Raw genomic sequence first — 19,438 nt, 5'->3', positions numbered from 1 at the left:
CAAATGTAACCAAATGTGCTGACTGGCAACTAAGATATTAGGAGAAAGGAAGAAAGTAGGGCTGTTTAATTGCGATTAATTGCAGTTTTAATCATGCTGTTAAACAATAATAGAATACCAATTGAAATTTATTAAATGGTTTTCTACATTTTCAAATATATTGATTTCAATTACAACACAGAATACAAAGTGTACACTGCTCACTTTATATTTTTCTTACAAAAATTTGCACTGTAAAAATAAGCAAAAGAAATAGTATTTTTCAATTCACCTCATATGAGTATTGTAGAGCAGTCTCTTTATTGTGAAAGTGCAACTTACAAATGTAGATTTTTTTTGTTTGTTTGTTACATAACTGCACTAAAAAACAAAACAATTAAAACTTTAGAGCCTAAGAAATCCACTCAGTCCATCTGCGGTGGTAAACTTGAAAACAGAAATTGGCTCTGTTTTTAAAGTCCCATCTCAACAAGACTTTGTCTAATTTGAAGCTTGTCCCCAAAAATCTTTTATAGTCACTATATGAGAAAGTTCAGGTGGAAAACTTTTTTAGGGTCTTAGGAGGGATCCTCAAATTCTGGTTTGGAATAGAAAGCAAATTACAACCTTAATAGAGGAAACTCTAGTATGACAGCCAAATCCATTTTATTTGGCAATTGCTCATTTGCTCCCTCACTATAACCCTATATTATCATTTCTTGATTAAAAGAAATATAACGTGTCCTACATGTAGTAGTGATGCTGTAGCCTATTTTTCCTTCTGACCTGTCAGCATTTCATTAAGGAATTCCATCCATTCAAATTTCTTAGACTCAGTCCTAGATAAGGCTATTTCAGGTGGCTGTATACAATGTCTAAATGCCAAGAGTATTTTCAATCTGGAATTTTTGGCTACCAATGCTTTAGCTAAACAAAGCTTAACAGAAAAATGGAAGAATGTATATTGTGATTAAAATTTAACAGAACTTGTATCTTCTTCCTTGATGGTTGGTAACAGCACTTCAGCAATTGCAGATATGGACATTTATACCTGAGCTGTACCACTTCCTGTATTGCTAGTTGGAATAATCCAGGGTTACACTTAAAGCATTGGTCCACATTAGTGGTCTGGGAGCGGTAGTCTAGTGCATTGTTACATTAGGTCAATGGCGTAGGACCTATTTGTAACCCTTGATGGCCTGTCAAGACCTAGAGACCTTAGGTTTGCCTCCCTTCTGCTCCCACAGGAGGCCCACAAGAGAGGGGCTTGGAGCTAGGACTCTAGACACCCCAGCCAGATGTGAACAACTCGTGGGAATGGTGGTGAGCCAAGACACTACCCACAAAACACAGCCTCCCCACTGAGCCCATGTGGGCAGAGGGTAAGGGGTGGAATGAATTTGGGGGTCTAGCCATGATGTGAGGAGATTGGGGGCTTGGCAGTATAGTGAGGAAGGAGTTGTTGGGGGAGGGACCTGGGGAAGGAATTTGGGTGAGAGCATTGTGGGGGTGTCTGGAGAGTGAGGGGGCATGTAACCAAAAATTATATCTCAAAGGGGCAGGGGGGCTAGGCTCAAAAAGTTTGAAAACTGCTCAGTGTGCAGGCAGCGGGTAGCTAGGTGCTGTGTGAGGCAGGGGATGCTGCAGGGAATGGGGTAGCGAGGGGCCGTGTGCGGATAGCTCAGGGTGCAGGGAGAGAGGTAGCTAGGGGCTGTGTGAAGGGAGGGACCCCCCCATGGTTGCTGCTCCCCTGAGTGCTCTGCTGGCCCTGGAGCTAGGTTCCCCCACCTGGGTGGCAGCTGCATGAGCAGTCAAAGGGGGCTGGAAGCTGGGCACCAGCAGCAGGGGGAAATACCGCATCTGCCTGCTCCATGGCACCAGCTAGAACAGGAGCTGCCCCACGCTTCCCAGCTCCAGCTTTCAGCCTCCAACTGGGCTGGTGGGTTGTGGGAGAGAAGGAAGTGTGGGGGTGCATGTGGGGCTGCCCCACTCTGGGTAAGATACTGCAGTTTGGGGGGGGGCGTGCCCCCTGTACCCTGAACTCCACCCATGGGCTTGGGGCTTTAGCCCCACAGGGAGCACTGTGGCCACCTGGTTGGGAACCAGTGTTCTAGAACAAGCATATGTATATCTTTATTTGTATACCAGGCGATCAGCATACGTGGTGGCTTATAAAGCATGTTAAATGAGTTAAAAGACGTGCTTCTTGACTTGAAGAGTTTACAATCTAAAGTAGACAAATCTACAGCTGTTAACTGAGAGAGGGTAGGGGAGGGAGAAGAGGGTTCAATCATTTAATCTCCTCTCCAACACAAAGAGAGAAAAGATGTACAGCTGTTAAGTCGCTTGAAGACTTGTTCTGCTGCCTACCTACCATAAGTGTATTTAAAAATGACTTGTTTTGCTGATTAGTCTATTTCTGTTTCTTTTGTAACTGTTGACTCTTGAATAACATTCACATTTAAATGCTAATATTGCTAAAAAGGTAATTATTTCATTTTTTTTTTAGAACTTCATTTAATTTTCACATTTTTCTGAGTTAAAATAACTCGGCTTAACTGTTTTGTAATTGGGTATAATTATGTAAGGCTAAGCCCATTGCATACCATAAACTGTTGCTCTTTTTTGTTACTGTTGTTATTTTAAAGCACTAGTTTACTAGAATATTTGACCATTTTTCACTTATTTAACAATATTTGACTAATTTACCAATTATTTTTGGACCAGTCAAATGCCCAGCATTGCTTCCTGTCTTGTCTGCCTTTCCATGTACAAGTTGTTATACAGTTAACATTCACAAGAGGAAAAGACTAAAACTAGTTACAACTGTGGATTGTTCAATCCCGGCCAATCTTCCTTGTGTCATATTTTCAGTAAGCCCAAATATAAACAAAAATGTCATTGATTTTGAGTGCCCAGCGATGACCCTAGGATTCTGATTATTTTCAGAAGTGCTGAACACTCACAAATCCAAAATAAGTCCAAATGGAGGTATTGGTGCTCAGCCTTACTTATTTCAAGCTGGGTATCTAAAATTAATGAACATGTCTGAATATTTTGGCCTTCGTGTTTATAGTAATGTAGGTGCCCATTGCAAAATAGCCTACATCACTTGTGACCCTTTATCTAGTTTTGTTTCTTTAGAAATTAGCTTCTTGAGACTCTTAGCTATATTTGATTAGTTTTTTAGGAAATCTTAGTTTATATGCTTTCGGTATAAAATAACTAGATGTCAGTCTGCCCATCTGGATTCTTATACTGAACTCTTCACCAGACGTCAAGCACGTTTTTGTACTCTTATATACCACATTACATTGCAAAGGACTCAAAAGAAGTATACAAACCTTTACTGAAATGATTGGTTTGTGACTGGTATATAACTTTCTGTGAGAGAGAGCGAGCTTGTTTTGAATGAATTCCATTTTGTACATAAATTCGTATTTTACAGGAAAGGATATTCAGGTTGTAATATGCTACTCTAGATGACTATAATCATCCACTTTGTATGTGTCAAGTTTCAGTACCCAATTTGAGGCTCAAGTCTTAGGGTATGTCTACACTACGGAATAAGGTCAAATTTATAGAAGTCGGTTTTTTAGAAATCTGTTTTATATATTAGAGCATTTTCTGTGGGGGGACACACACTCGAAGTGCATTAACTCGGCGGAGTGCTTCCACAGTACTGAGGCTAGAGTCGACTTCCGGAGCATTGTACTGTGGATAGCTATCCCACAGTTCCCGCAGTCTCCGCTGCCCATTGGAATTCTGGGTTGAGATCCCAATGCCTGATGGGGCTAAAACATTGTCGCGGGTGGTTCTGGGTAGATATCGTCAGGCCCCCCTTCCCTCCCTCCCTCCGTGAAAGCAAGGGCAGACAATCGTTTCGCACCTTTTTTCCTGAGTTACCTGTGCAGACACCATACCATGGCAAGCATGGAGCCCGCTCAGGTAACTGTCACCCTGTGTCTCCTGGGTGCTGGCAGACGCGGTACGGCATTGCTACACAGCAGCAGCAACCCCTTGCCTTGTGGCAGCAGATGGTACAGTACGACTGGTAGCCATCATTGTCATGTCCGAGGTGCTCCTGGCCACGTTGGCTGGGAGCGCCTGGGCAGACATGGGCGCAGGGACTAAATTTGGAGTGACTTGACCAGGTCATTCTCTTTAGTCCTGCAGTCAGTCCTATTGAACCATCTTATGGTGAGCAGGCAGGCGGTACGGATTGCTAGCAGTCGTATTGTACCATTTTCTGCCGGGCAGGCAAGAGATGAGGATGGCTAGCAGTTGTATTGTACCATCTTCTGCCGGGCAGGCAAGAGATGAGGATGGCTAGCAGTCGTACTGTACCATCTTCTGCCGAGCAGCCATGAGATGTGGATGGCATGCAGTTCTTCTGCACTGTCTGCTGCCAGCCAAAGATGTAAAAGATAGACCAGATTTGTTTTGTACTCATTTGCCTCCTCCCCTGTCTAGGGGACTCATTTCTCTAGGTCACGCTGCAGTCACTCACAGAGAAGGTGCAGCAAGGTAAATCTAGCCATGTATCAATCAGAGGCCAGGCTAACCTCCTTGTTCCAATAAGAACAATAACTTAGGTGCACCATTTCTTATTGGAACCCTCCGTGAAGTCCTGCCTGAAATACTCCTTGATGTAAAGACATCCCCTTTGTTGATTTTTAGCTCCCTGAAGCCAACCCTGTAAGCCGTGTCGTCAGTCGCCCCTCCCTCCATCAGAGCAACGGCAGACAATCATTCCTCGCCTTTTTTCTGTGCGGACGCCATACCAAGGCAAGCATGGAGGCCGCTCAGCTCACTTTGGCAATTAGGAGCACATTAAACACCACACGCGTTATCCAGCAGTATATGCAGCACCAGAACCTGGCAAAGCGATACCGGGCGAGGAGGCGACGTCAGCGTGGTCACGTGCGTGATCAGGACATGGACACAGATTTCTCTGAAAGCATGGGCCCTGCCAATGCATGCATCATGGTGCTAATGGGGCAGGTTCATGCTGTGGAACGCTGATTCTGGGCTCGGGAAACAAGCACAGACTGGTGGGACCGCATAGTGTTGCAGGTCTGGGACGATTCCCAGTGGCTGCGAAACTTTCGCATGCGTAAGGGCACTTTGATGGAACTTTGTGACTTGTTTTCCCCTGCCCTGAGGCGCATGAATACCAAGATGAGAGCAGCCGTCACAGTTGAGAAGCGAGTGGCGATAGCCCTGTGGAAGCTTGCAACGCCAGACAGCTACCGGTCAGTTGGGAATCAATTTGGAGTGGGCAAATCTACTGTTGGGGCTGCTGTGATGCAAGTAGCCCACGCAATCAAAGATCTGCTGATATCAAGGGTATTGACCCTGGGAAATGTGCAGGTCATAGTGGATGGCTTTGCTGCTATGGGATTCCCTAACTGTGGTGTGGCCATAGACGGAACCCATATCCCTATTTTGGCACCGGAGCACCAAGCCGCCGAGTACATAAACCGCAAGGGGTACTTTTCAATAGTGCTGCAAGCTCTGGTGGATACGTTTCACCAACATCAACGTGGGATGGCCGGGAAAGGTACATGACGCTCGCATCTTCAGGAACTCTGGTCTGTTTCAAAAGCTGCAGGAAGGGACTTTATTCCCAGCCCAGAAAATAACTGTTGGGGATGTTGAAATGCCTATATGTATCCTTGGGGACCCAGCTTACCCCTTAATGCCATGGCTCATGAAGCCGTACATAGGCAGCCTGGACAGTAGTCAGGAGCTGTTCAACTACAGGCTGAGCAAGTGCAGAATGGTGGTAGAATGTGCATTTGGACGTTTAAAGGCGCGCTGGTGCAGTTTACTGACACGCTTAGACCTCAGCGAAACCAATATTCCCATTGTTATTACTGCTTGCTATGTGCTCCACAATATCTGTGAGAGTAAGGGGGAGACGTTTATGGCGGGGTGGGGGGTTGAGGCAAATCGCCTGGCTGCTGGTTACGCGCAGCCAGACACCAGGGCGGTTAGAAGAGCACAGGAGAGCCCGGTACGCATCAGAGAAGCTTTGAAAACCAGTTTCATGACTGGCCAGGCTACGGTGTGAAAGTTCTGTTTGTTTCTCCTTGATGAAACCCCCCGCCCCTTGGTTCACTCTACTTCCCTGTAAGCTAACCACCCACCCCTCCTCCCTTCAGTCACCGCTTACAGAGGCAATAAAGTCATTGTTGCTTCACATTCATGCATTCTTTATTCATTCATCACACAAATAGGGGAATGACTACCAAGGTAGCCCAGGAGGGGTGGTGGAGGAGGGAAGGAAAATGCCACACAGCACTTTAAAAGTTCACAACTTTGAAATTTATTAAATGACAGCCTTCTTTTTTTTGGGCAATCCTCTGTGGTGGAGTGGCTGGTTGGCTGGAGGCCCCCCCACCGTGTTCTTGGGCGTCTGGGTGTGGAGGCTATGGAACTTGGGGAGGAGGGCGGTTGGTTACACAGGGGCTGTAGTGGCAGTCTGTGCTCCAGCTGCCTTTGCTGCAGCTCAGCCATACACTGGAGCATACTGGTTTGGTCCTCCAGCAGCCTCAGCATTGAATCCTGCCTCCTCTCATCACGCTGCCGCCACATTTGAGCTTCAGCCCTCTCTTCAGCCTGCCACCTCTCCTCCCGGTCATTTTGTGCTTTCCTGCACTCTGACATTATTTGCCTCCACGCATTCGTCTGTGTTCTGTCAGTGTGGGAGGACAGCATGAGCTCGGAGAACATTTCATCGCGAGTGCGTTTTTTTTTCTTTCTAAGCTTCACTAGCCTCTGGGAAGGAGAAGATCCTGTGATCATTGAAACACATGCAGCTAGTGGAGAAAAAAAAAGGGTCAGCGGTATTTAAAAAGACACATTTTATAAAACAGTGGCTACACTCTTTCAGGGTAAACCTTGCTGTTAACATTACATACATAGCACATGTGCTTTTGTTACAAGGTCGCATTTTGCCTCCCCCCACGGTGTGGCTACCCCCTCAACCTTCCCCCCTCCCTGTGGCTAACAGCGGGGAACATTTCTGTTTAGCCACAAGCAAACAGCCCAGCAGGAATGGGCTCCTCTGAGTGTCCCCTGAAGAAAAGCACTCTATTTCAACCAGGTGACCATGAATTATATCTCACTCTCCTGAGGATAACACAGAGATAAAGAACGGATGTTGTTTGAACGCCAGCAAACATACACTGCAATGCTTTGTTGTACAATGATTCCCCAGTACGTGTTACTGGCCTGGAGTGGTAAAGTGTCCTACCATGAAGGACGCAATAAGGCTGCCCTCCCCAGAAACCTTTTGCAAAGGCTTTGGGAGTACATCCAGGAGAACCGCGAATGCCAGGGCAAAGTAATTCTTTCACATGCTTGCTTTTAAACCATGTATAGTATTTTAAAAGGTACACTCACCGGAGGTCCCTTCTCCGCCTGCTGGGTCCAGGAGGCAGCCTTGGGTGGGTTTGGGGGGTACTGGCTCCAGGTCCAGGGTGAGAAACCGTTCCTGGCTGTCGGGGAAAACCGGTTTCTCCGCTTGCTTGCTGTGAGCTATCTACAACCTCATCTTCTTCGTCCCCAAAACCTGCTTCCGTATAGCCTCCATCTCCATTGAAGGAGTCAAACAACATGGCTGGGGTAGTGGTGGCTGAACCCCCTAAAACGGCATGCAGCTCATCATAGAAGCGGCATGTTTGGGGCTCTGACCTGGAGCGACCGTTCGCCTCTCTGGTTTTCTGGTAGGCTTGCCTCAGCTCCTTCAGTTTCACATGGCACTGCTTCGGGTCCCTGTTATGGCCTCTGTCCTTCATGCCCTGGGAGATTTTGACAAAGGTTTTGGCATTTCGAAAACTGGAACGGAGTTCTGATAGCACGGATTCCTCTCCCCAAACAGCGATCAGATCCCATACCTCCCGTTCGGTCCATGCTGGAGCTCTTTTGCGATTCTGGGACTCCATCATGGTCACCTCTGCTGATGAGTTCTGCATGGTCACCTGCAGCTTGCCACGCTGGCCAAACAGGAAATGAGATTCAAAAGTTCGCAGTTCTTTTCCTGTCTACCTGGCCAGTGCATCTGAGTTGAGAGTGCTGTCCAGAGCGGTCACAATGGAGCACTCTGGGATAGCTCCCAGAGGCCAATACCGTCAAATTGTGTCCACAGTACCCCAAATTCGAGCTGGCAAGGCCGATTTAAGCGCTAATCCACTTGTCAGGGGTGGAGTAAGGAAATCGATTTTAAGAGCCCTTTAAGTCGAAATAAAGGGCTTCATCATGTGGATGGGTGCAGGTTTACATCGATTTAATGCTGCTAAATTCGACCTAAAGTCCTAGTGTAGACCAGGGCTTAATGAGAGTTCTTGGCTGTTGGAGCATGCTCAGTGTTGTACCTCTTGTGTTCATGAGAAACACAACAGTGGTTAATCTGATTCAGTATTTTTGTGTGTAGACCAGGTCACAAATGTCTGTTTGTATACACTTTCTTTTTCATATCCTTCCCGATTTAGGATTACTGACTTGTACCTAAATAGAGCAGGGTTGTGAATAATATATTGTATTTAAGAGAAGCCTTTTTGGGCTTGGAGGAGGTGATGTGGAAATTCACATGCCCTTGCAATGTTGGCTTGATGTTACCCTTTCACAAACAAGGCCGTTATTTCAGTAAAATAGTACTGAAGCTAAGTCCATTCCATGAAATGTATTGGAAATAGCTAGGTATTGGAAATAGCTCCCTCAACATTTTTCTGTTCAATATGTCTACAGTGTGTCCAGTGGGACCTCTAGTTGCTTATAACCCTATTGTGCAATGTTCAAAAACTTACACCCTGCCCTGAATGATTTACAGATTAAATAGAAAGGACAGAGAAAGCTTGGGAGAAAGGAAAGATTATCATCTCTGTTTTACAGATAGGGGAAATGAGGTACAGAGTAAATTTTATAAGGCTACATGGGAACGTGGTGGTGCAAGACTGACTTAACACAGACCATTCTGATCAAGCATCTTTCCCGTCCCTAAGTTGAATATACTTGCACCTTCCTGGATGACTCTTCTCTGTTAAGTATAAGGAAAATTGCTCCACAACCTCTTTAAAGTTGGAGTTTGAAAAAATATTTTAAAAATATAGATGGGTGGCAGCCTATTAAATCTTGTAACTGGATAATTGCCACAGAGGGGCTCAGCAAAAGCAAACAGTGTAATCCAGTATTTGATATAAAATATTGGTTACTCAGAAATTTACATTCAGTGGATCCTGGTGTAAAGAACCAGAATTAGAATGTTTTGCCTCTTACTACAGAAGAAATTGGTGCTTCTTCAGTAGATGTTTCAGAATCACTTGGGCACACGGTGATGGAAGCCTTATTTCTAATGAGTTCACTTTCTGGAATGGTCAATGTACAGTACCTTCCCCTGATCTTTCTTTCTTCAAGGAAGAGGGAATATGGTAAATTTTATGGTCCGTTAGACTTGAAAGACAGCAATTTGAGTTCCCTTACAATGACTGAAGTCCTATTTCAAGGACTAGCGTCCTATTTCAAGGACTAGTGATTTAGACATGACCTTGCTAGTTGTAAAGAAACTCCTTTATACTTTCATAATGAACATGTTAAGTCTCTGGCAGAACATTAATATTTGACCACTTTATTAAAAGAGACAACTGGAAATTACAGATCTTATTACTCATCTATAATCCTTACTTTTTGTTGTCAGCAAAACTGGATGTATGCATAATTCTTCACAGGTTGCAAAGCAAACAAATTCCAAAGGCCGCCCTAAATACTTTGAGATAGATCATGAAAACATCATTTTAGTATCATGTGATCTACCAATATTCTAGTTTATTTTTAACAGAAAATTTTCTTTAAGTAATCGCAATCTAATTTCCTGTTTCAGTTAGCATGGTGGACTAGCAGAGAAGTTAATTCTCCTTAAGGAGGGCCTCAAACTGGAATAATATGCAGCAGGTTGAATATTACATTAAATGCAGGTTTCTAAAGAACCACACAACTTCCCAATTTATAGAAACAGCTATAAAGCTTGTAAAATCTTGGTAAGTTTTTACTCTAGACACATGGAGCAAAAGCCTTTCTGAGAAACTTTTGCTTAGACATATGTCAGTCCACACGTTCCCATTAGAAGACATTGACTTTATATTGGAAGCCTAAGTTATTTAAGTAGGTAATGGCATTTATTGAAACATTCCGTATGGGAAAGGAACATTGTTTTAAGTGCTTTGGGAAAGAAAAATCTGAAATAAAATGCCATTCCATTCTGTAGGCTGTAGTTAGTAATTGCTTTTCCTAGAGAGTTATGACAGCATATGGTATTAGGCAAGGAATGAAATTTAGTCTAGTGGCTTATGTTTTTCTGATTCAGAACTTCAAGGACTAGGTGATGTTATAAGTAGGTGTATTGGAGTACTGCAGAATGACTTCAGGAGGATCATCTTTGTTTAAAGAAATTGATTTTGGTGCTACTGCTTCAGTGACTAGGGGCCTTCCTCCTATTGCTCTGGCCTTCTAAGTTACTATCAATCTTGATACTCCAAAGAGAGAGTCTGTAAATAGAGCTGAAATGATGGTGACTAATACTTAAAATGCTGCAATAGGCTAAATGCTATTAATAGATGATATATTGAGAGTTCTGCATACTTCTTGGATAGCCTGCAAAATATTAATCATTCAGTTTTTAGCCATTTCATTTGTTTCAGTGTTAAATCTAAATTGACTGTTGAAAATGGTGCATGTTGAATTGTTTTTTCCAGGGTACAATTAAAAAATTAAAATACATGCATTCTGGAATATATTTGGAGTAATGTTTTATTTCACACTGAAATCTTTATTTTAAAACTACACTGTTTTCCTTTGTGCCATAAAACAAATAGATTTTTTTTTCCATTCTGGCTTACTAAATGCTTGTACTGCTTTATGTGTACATACTGCTTTATGTACACAGTTACAGACATAATTGCTTAGGCAAAGCTCCCTGAATACCCTCTGTGCTGAGATTCATAAGCTTCAGCCAATCAGTATATATAGTACTGCATACATAACAGGAGTTAATAGGCTATGTGACTTTTTAATAAAGAATTAGCTTTGCATGTAGAGTTTCATGATCACACTCCTCCATTCATATGCAGCTTTTATCTTCTATTCACCAATGTTCTAGTAGTGTGGGATTATGCATCCGAAGAAGTGAGCTGTAGCTCACGAAAGCTTATGCTCAAATAAATTGGTTAGTCTCTAAGGTGCCACAAGTCCTCCTTTTCTTTTTGCGAATACAGACCAACACGGCTGTTACTCTGAAACCAAACAATTCAAAGTGCATCTTCTGGGGTTTAGGTTAGTTACTTATTGCCATTTGCCTATTAGCACTTATTAGTTAAGATTAAATAAGGGCTGAACTAGTTGGGTCTCTCTCTAATCAGTCTTCGTATTCTATCAGAGTGCTCATACTTTCACAAAGAAGCATGTTAGATGAAAGAGTACTGAATATCTGGTCCAAAAGGACTTGGTTTTTTAGCTACAAGATTGGTAGCTAACAATCTGTGGTATAAAAAATTGGGTGGTGGTCCCCGTTTGAAATACATTGGTGAAGAAAGATTTCTTTGAGCTGGTATGTGGTAATGCTGTACCAGCATTAATTTGGTAGCATTACCAGTTTTCGAAGAATCTAAGCTTTCCCTTAATTTTAAGCTTCTTGCTGTTATGTTTGTGAAGAGAATCATGTGAATATGAACTGATGTCACTGCTATGTCTTCAGATTGACAGAAATGAGATCTGAGTGGTGTGAACAGCCCCATGATTTAAATGTGAATGTTTTATTGCTGATCTAGTTAACAGAAACATCCAGCAATTTTTGGGATTGTAGGTAGATATTGGGTAGAGTAGTTCCATCACATTTTCCCCCTCCACTCTTGGTGCTTGAGGAAGAGTATATATTTGTAACCATGTACAGTAAAAACTTTGTTGTTCAGCATGGTGGTGGTGGGAGCGGGGTTTGCTGGTTAATCAAATATTCCAGTTAACTGCAAATTATATTTTGCCAATGGAATACCAATTTTCAAAGTATTAGAATACAATAAAATGAATAAAGTATAAAATACAGTAGTACAACCTACAGGTATTCACCAATCCAGGAGTAGTACTGTCCTGCAGAGTGGTTGGTTTCTTGAAGCACTTAGAAAACTTTACCTGTTTACATCTATACAGTAGGTTATTTTATGATGCTACATATCCCTATGGGCAGCGCATAGCATACACCCATATCACTAAAAATATATTTAACGCTAAAACTACTGAACATAATTTAATCTCTTTGATTCAGAAGGCACTTCAGGATCTTACAGTGCCTCAGGGTCATTATTATCAACATCAATTATCATTGTAGATGTAGAACAGGAGTGGGCAAACTTTTTGGGCCGAGGGCCACATCTGGGTGAGGAAATTTTATGCAGGGCCGGGGGGTGGGTGCGGTGTGCAAGAACAGGGTCAGGGCAAGGGATTGGGGCAGAGGAATGGTGCGGACTGTGGGAGGGAGCTCAAGGCAGGGAGTTGGGGTGCGAGGCACGGGCAGGGAGTTGAGGTGCAGGCAGGGGGTTTAGGGTAGCGAGTTCGGGAGGGCGGGGTGCAGGAAGGGTTTGGGCTCCAGCCCAGTGCCACTTACCTAAAGCAGCACGCACCAGGGCCAGGGCAAGCTCCCTGCTTGCCTTCCCTGGCCCCATGCCACTCTGGGAAGTGGCCAGAACCATGTTCCTGTATGGCCCTTAAGGGGGTGGGGGCACAGAGCTCCATGTGCTGCCCTTGCTGTGCCTCCAGTTACCTCCCCTGAAGCTCCTATGGGCCACGGTTCCCTGTTCCCGGCCAACGGGAGCTGCGGGGGGCGGTACCTGGAAGCAAGGCAATGCCCTCTGCACTGCACCCCCCCCACCCCGGGGCTGCAGGGACATGGTGCTGCCTGCTTCTGAGAGTGGGGCGGGGCCTGTGGCACCATGGGGGCAATCCCCTGGATCCTGCCTGTAGTTTGCCTGCCTCTGATGTAGAAGGTATATGAGATAGGGCTGAATCTATAATGACCCTATGACACACCCTGGAAGCTGCTTTTTTTTTTTTTTTAATAAATCCCTGATATCAGTTTGCTTGCTTGTCTTCTGTCTCTTTTTTGCATAAAAGTAGAGTACAGAATGTGCAACTGCATAACCTCCTGGGCAGTATACTAGTCTTGGTTACTAGATTGAATATTTGCATTGGGAGATGTCAGAAATGCCACTTAACAGAGCTTTCTGGTTGATAAAGTGCCAGATAACAGCTTTTACTGTATATTGTACAGTACTTGCTGATAACGTATTAGCAGGATCATAGATGCATGTTAGGAGCTCAGAACGAGCATAATGAGTGCATATAGGAACCTCAGAAGGGGGGAGAAGCTGGCCATTCTGGTTTATACAACTTAAAAAACGTTTGTATTTTACATATGACAGTACACTATTAGATAAGATCTTTAGTATACCACATGGCTATACTATACAAAGTAATGTCACAGTTAGCGTTCATGAAAAATAAATATATTGAATAACTTTACATTTTGGTTTGTAGTTTTTTTTGCTTTCTTCACATTAGAGAGTTGATGCTTCAAACTGTAGTATGTAACTGTTTTTTAGTTTCTACATCTAACAATTCCCAAAGGTTATGTTAAGTGTGGTGGTGTGCTTGAGGAACTTGGCAACCTAACTTTAAACAAATTGCCATCAAAGTTTTTGTATAATTCTATTTTAATATGTAATCATGCAACATTTGGGTTACTTCTCTATGTATGTAAAGGAAACGTATGGAATTTTTTTTGACATGAGGCATAAACAGAATTTTAAAGTGTAATGGATTAAGATAAATTCTGGAAAGCTATTTACCAACCTTAACAGGAAATCATATCAAGTCACACTTGCTTTCCATATAGTAACCCTCTATTTGATAAGTTTGAAGTTTCATTAGCACAGTTGTGTTTCTCCTTGGATCATCTAATGGACTAAGTGGTAATTACCTGCACTGCTATGCTGGAGACTGACTCAACTGCATTCATGCAAGTGTGTCAGCTAGCTTTCTGGAGGGAAAAGGTTATGTCCATGTTTGTTCTGGTCAAACTCCAGATTGGGTAACTGTTTGCATGTCTAAAATTCCTCTTATGTTCACTTGGATAAACTATTTAACAGTCAAACATCTTGCCTCTACTTTTGTCTCCCCACCTATTTCAGAATAACAGACCAACTTGCCTGGTAATCGCCACAGAAATAATAAAAGGGTCAGGGGCAGGCAACTACAGTCTTCAAGCATACTTATAAAAGCTAAGATTAAATTGGCAGTTAAACTTGTTACTTTTTTATATATATATATTTATTTATTTTTGGAAAAGTAACTGGCATTGTTCTCAACTCAGTTTTAATCACAAACTTAGATTTGCTTTTAGAAATAAGGTCAGTAGATAAGCATCCATGACTGGGAATAAATAGCTATGAATGGAAAAAAAAAGTTTGACACTATTGCAGTGTTTGAAACCCAAGTGTGGCAGAATGGAGAATCTGAAAATAAAATGGACTTCTATCAAGTTTCATTACTCTGTCTGAGAAATAAAAAGTAAACAATACAAATGATAAAGTAAACTCTATTATAAAACTAGTAAACTTCAATATAGGTAAGAATACTTGTTTAAAATAAACAGTTGTATGCCCCTTTAAACACTGAGATGCTTTGACTTGGACTCCACTTTGCAGTAAGCTGGTTATTAGCCTTTTAGGACTAAATGGTTAACTGATTTACACAATCAACATTAGACATCTTGCAGTACAGACCTTCATTACAGAATAACTTGGAATCAGACCAGTGTAATTGCTTCATTTCATTGTGTTAGGGTCAACTTTATAAGAATACTCTGAGTTTGATGGTTCATAACGCATTTCTTTAAAAGAATTGTGTGACGTGGTTGGACCAATACCCTGGTTTTACAATAAAAAGCTGTTCTTCTACCCTTGGTATCACAGTTGAGTTCAATGTCCTAACATCAGGGAACTTAAGTTGAAAGTCTATAATGGATTTCCATTTTAAGATGTTGCCAGGACTTGAAGTAATAGGGCTGAATCAAACTTAAATGGTCTCTTTTGTACGTATGTAGTACTAGTAGAAAAGTTTTTCCTTTCTCATTCTGTTCTCCTGTGCCTTCACCCTCAGACTGCAGAAGCACTTGAAATGACTCACATAAGATGAGTTTGACTTGTGATTTGGTCTTGTCAGATACCTGTGTAAAATATTTATTTTTTCCTGCCTTTGCAGTGTGGAGCTGCAGTGCCACTAAATGCTTCTCAACATTACAATACTGCTGTTTACATCATCCCATATTTCTGGAGGAGTTGTTGGGAAGTCTTGTTTGCTTTGCTGTTTCTGCCTCACGCATCTTACTCAAGTGTTGAGGTCAATCACTATAAATAAACTTCGAAAATATCTATTTTGTTTTTTATTTTCAGAGGGTCCATATGGAATATTTGCTGGCAGAGATGCCTCCAGGGGACTAGCAACTTTCTGTCTAGATAAAGATGCACTCAGAGATGAATATGACGACCTATCGGACTTAAATGCTGTACAAATGGAAAGTGTTAGAGAATGGGAAATGCAATTTAAAGGTAACTTTTTAAACTAGCAAAACATAATTGTTTACTTATACTACTGAATCTGTCAAAATAACAAATGGGTGGGGGCTTTTTAAAAGATGTTTCTTGCTCACTGTACAGAAGTCGTGGCAATATTTTTATCTTCTTGGAAAAGGAATTCTGACTTACTGAGTTTCAGCTCTAGAAGGCATTTTAATAGTGCCCATGTATGTATTTTTAATTACTTTTGTTTTTATAAATAGCTAAATAGAAAATGTCATGTTTCAGACTTGATGTGTTAAAGAATTTCACTCCACTGACATAACAGCTCTTGGAGTGACTGACTAATAGAATATGGCACCTTAGTCATATGATGTTCAGGGTAGGTTCTATTTAATCTTTCTTGTTTGGGTGTAGTACTGATCTGTTTGGTCTTTAAGCTCCTGATGAAAATAATGCAACTTTTAAGTCAAAATTTTCAAACCACACTAAAATCAACAGGGTTGCAAAGGGTACAAGGATAGAATTTTTACCTAACCATTGATTAGTTGTGGGAAAGAGTGGTCAAAGAACAGACAAGTGGAAAATCCCTATAAAGATATTTCAGGGCCTGATCTTGCTGTCAGTCAGTTTTTAAAATTCCTTTGATTGCAGTGATGTGGAATCAGAACCTTAGCATGAAAGGGGGGAAAAAAAACCCTGATCTGTAATGCACATTAGTTACAGGAAAGAGATTTAGTGGAAATAACTGAATTTGATTGTAATTGACACACATCTTTTCCAGAAAAATATGACTACGTAGGTAGACTCCTAAAACCAGGAGAAGAACCATCAGAATATACAGATGAGGAGGATATCAAGGATCACACTAAACAGGATTGAACTTTGCAAAAACCAAAGTCGGGGCCTTCAGAACTGAAACCTCTTATTCCCCCATCACAATGTCTTGCATCTTTGGGTACAATTCATCTGCTGCAAAAATCATTCAACAGGTTTTGTACAAAAAACACACACAATGAAGATTTGAATACTAGGCATCATTTGTGCTGCCAAATTTTTTGTTGCAGTTTATTTGTAATGTGTGGTAAGGCTTCATTTATGAAGAGGGGCCAGGGATGTAAAAGGTTTAAAAAAAAACCCTATTCCTTTTTATCAGTAAGATGAAGCCTTCACATAGTCCATACTTACAGGCTCTAAGTTTAAGAAAATGAAAGCATTCAGTTTTGTTTCACATGTTTTCTCCTGCATTAAAAATATTTACTCATGTACATCAATACTAAAGTCTGGGCCACTGAAACTGGTGTTAAAATGTGAATTTCCAAATTTGTTTTGTATGTGGGCAGAAAAACTTCAGTTTCCTTGAGAGACATCTTTGCAGATTTGAAGGACGTACCAGTGACCTCTCTCTCTGTCAAAAGGATCTGGCAAAACTAATTTCTTTACAACAACTATCAGCTGAAGCCTGCCTTTTACCCTTCCCCTAAATCAAATCAATATTAATTGTGCCTTATTTCACTTAAATAGACTTGAATTGTTTTAAGGGAAAGCCCCCACTATGTGGTTTCAAAGTCACAATAAGCACCATGGAGACTGAAGTTAGAATGTTCTGTTGACTTGCAAACCTTGATGTCATTCTGTATATAGAATGGAAAAGGACTACTCAGTGTTACTGCCATATGTTAATATACATAAACTTAATTAGCATTGTGATGGCCAAATGCATTCCCTCATGCTTCTTTTTAAATAATTAAACCACCCCACCATGCTCCCCCAACCCCAGGAGCTGCCTAATTTTTGGGAGCCTAGCCTTCACAATGCTGTAGTGAGGGTGTGTGCATCTCTGGGTGGGTGTCTGACTGCAAGACTTGGGAGGGATTGTTTCTGCAGATACTGTAAATACAAGTACCATTTTAATAAAGCATGTACAATACCAAATGTGCTGTCAGATTTTATGTGTAAGCTGTTAGTCACTACATTAGAATATTTGGGGAAAAACCTAGGGCATTAAATATTTTTGCACTGCCATTGAATAAAACTATTATACCCTCATTTATGAGGAATCTTAAATAAGATTTATTCAGGTAAACTTTGGTTTAAATAAATGTGTGAACTATAATGCATTATGGTTCAAGAATATAAACTGACACATAACACTGAAGCATTCCAGGGAATTGGTATAATACCCACTAAGTTAACAAGATATGTCCACTATTAGCTGAAATAGCTGAACTATCAGTTTAAGAAATTTCATTGTTTTTAATCCCTTCTTTCAGCATATGAAATGCATGGTTCTTTGTTATCCAGTCAGTGGCAAGTTGCATCAAAACTAAACATTTAATTGGAACGAATTTTATGAAAGCTTGTCTTGCTTTACTGATTTATGTGGCACTAGTAGACCCTATTAAGGGAATAAGTAAACCCTAATCAGTTGTTACTTTACTGTGTCTACCAGAACCTTATACATGAGCAGGGTCCTTTTGTCCAACATTGCAGGACAACTCTAAACCATGCAAAGGGTGGATGTGAGTATGTTTAAGTCTCACTTTCCATTTTTTGTGTGATACTTGTTCCTTGTAGAAATTAGAAATCACTTAACCTTCCATTCCACAGTTGTAAGCCCCACTTACAACTTTTTCCCACTCCAATAATTAAAATTATGAGTCTGTTTGAAAGAAATGAGCAACTTGTGTTCTGTAGGTAAGTCCGTTGTTCTAACTACTAGTGTATTTTACAATCACAAATAGCATTCAGTAGGGCTACTCACAGGGAGTAGAGTTCATGCTAATCCAGACAACTTGCTATAGCACTCTTCAAGACAAGTTACAAAACAAGATGCTGTTAAAGCTTCTGTCTATGCCTAATACAGAAGTGTTAAAGGGAGTTCATAGCATCTGCACTCAAGGTGTGGGTTTGGACCATGCTAGTGCTGGCAAACTACTCTACAAATCATTTGCAGAAGCCTGTTGGGGTAGTGCAGTCAATTTGTTTAAAATGCAAGTAAGTAGTGTAGCAAATTCCATCACACTTTATTACTATACAATTGAGAATACATAAACCCCTTAAATTGAATTCTGCTCCTAAAAACTCTCCCTTAAACTCACTTGATCAGAGGCCTTAACATAAACATCAAAAGTTAGTAATTTATCACACCAAAGACAACTGCAGATTTTTTTTTTTAAGTTAGTGGCTGTTAAACACCAGTTGTATTACAGTAACTTTCATGGCTCTTGGATTTTTTCCCCTTTTTGACTTGACTAGAGCTCTAGACTTGTCATAAGGTACATTAGCACTATTCATCTTACTTAAAAAAACTGCATCCCTGACTTTAGTCAGTAAATCCATGTTTACATTATAGGGAAGTTCCCTAATCATTTCTTTAGGCACCAAAATTACTGGCCTATAATTCAGACCTTACAACAACTGTTCCTCTGTTACCTTACATGAATGAGAGTTTCAATTAACTTGTATCTAGAACTGGGTAGGCTTAAATTGTGTAACCCAATGGTAGGTGGATCAGACCTCTGACAGGTACCTCAAGTTTGTTTTTTTTAAAACCACTTTGGCAATGCTTGTACAGTTTGTCATGCCAAAAAAGTCATCTGAATAAAATTGTTAGTAGTGTACAAGAGGATACAATAGAATGGTTTGTACTTTTCACTTACAGCATTTCATTTTGCAAATACTGATGAATCAAGCCACATTACCCCCACCATCTAGAGAAGCCTTGACTGTAGCCACCCTGGCACAGGTAGACCTCCTGTGTAACAACTGCAAGTTGTCTCTCCTGTTTCTAAAGAGCACCTACATGCTGCACATAAATTAGTCCATATAGACCC

General features: G+C 41.4%; 2 protein-coding genes across 2 annotated transcripts in view; one reads left to right on the top strand and one right to left on the bottom strand.

Annotated features, from left to right (window-relative positions):
• Window positions 1-17,537, top strand: part of PGRMC2 (progesterone receptor membrane component 2) — a 31,993-nt gene extending 14,456 nt beyond the window's left edge. The window contains exons 2-3 of the mRNA XM_084627537.1: window positions 15,480-15,635; window positions 16,387-17,537. Of these exons, the coding sequence (XP_084483663.1) occupies window positions 15,480-15,635; window positions 16,387-16,484 (254 nt within the window). The 3' untranslated portion in view covers window positions 16,485-17,537. The remainder of the gene's footprint in view (window positions 1-15,479; window positions 15,636-16,386) is intronic.
• On the bottom strand, window positions 6,225-8,934 carry LOC311520231 (zinc finger and SCAN domain-containing protein 32-like). The gene is made up of 2 exons (XM_084627538.1): window positions 7,390-8,934; window positions 6,225-6,803 (listed from the first exon to the last, which is right to left on the bottom strand). Exons 1-2 carry the CDS (start codon window positions 7,959-7,961, stop codon window positions 6,746-6,748), a joined length of 630 nt encoding a protein of 209 aa, XP_084483664.1. The 5' UTR covers window positions 7,962-8,934; the 3' UTR covers window positions 6,225-6,745.
• Window positions 17,538-19,438: the final 1,901 nt, after the last annotated feature.

Source organism: Lepidochelys olivacea, assembly GCF_965140295.1.
Source record: "Lepidochelys olivacea isolate rLepOli2 genome assembly, chromosome: 4".
Lineage (NCBI taxonomy): Eukaryota > Metazoa > Chordata > Testudines > Cheloniidae > Lepidochelys > Lepidochelys olivacea.
The sequence above is the reverse complement of the archived record's forward strand: the minus strand, read 5'-3'. Positions and strand labels throughout refer to the sequence as shown.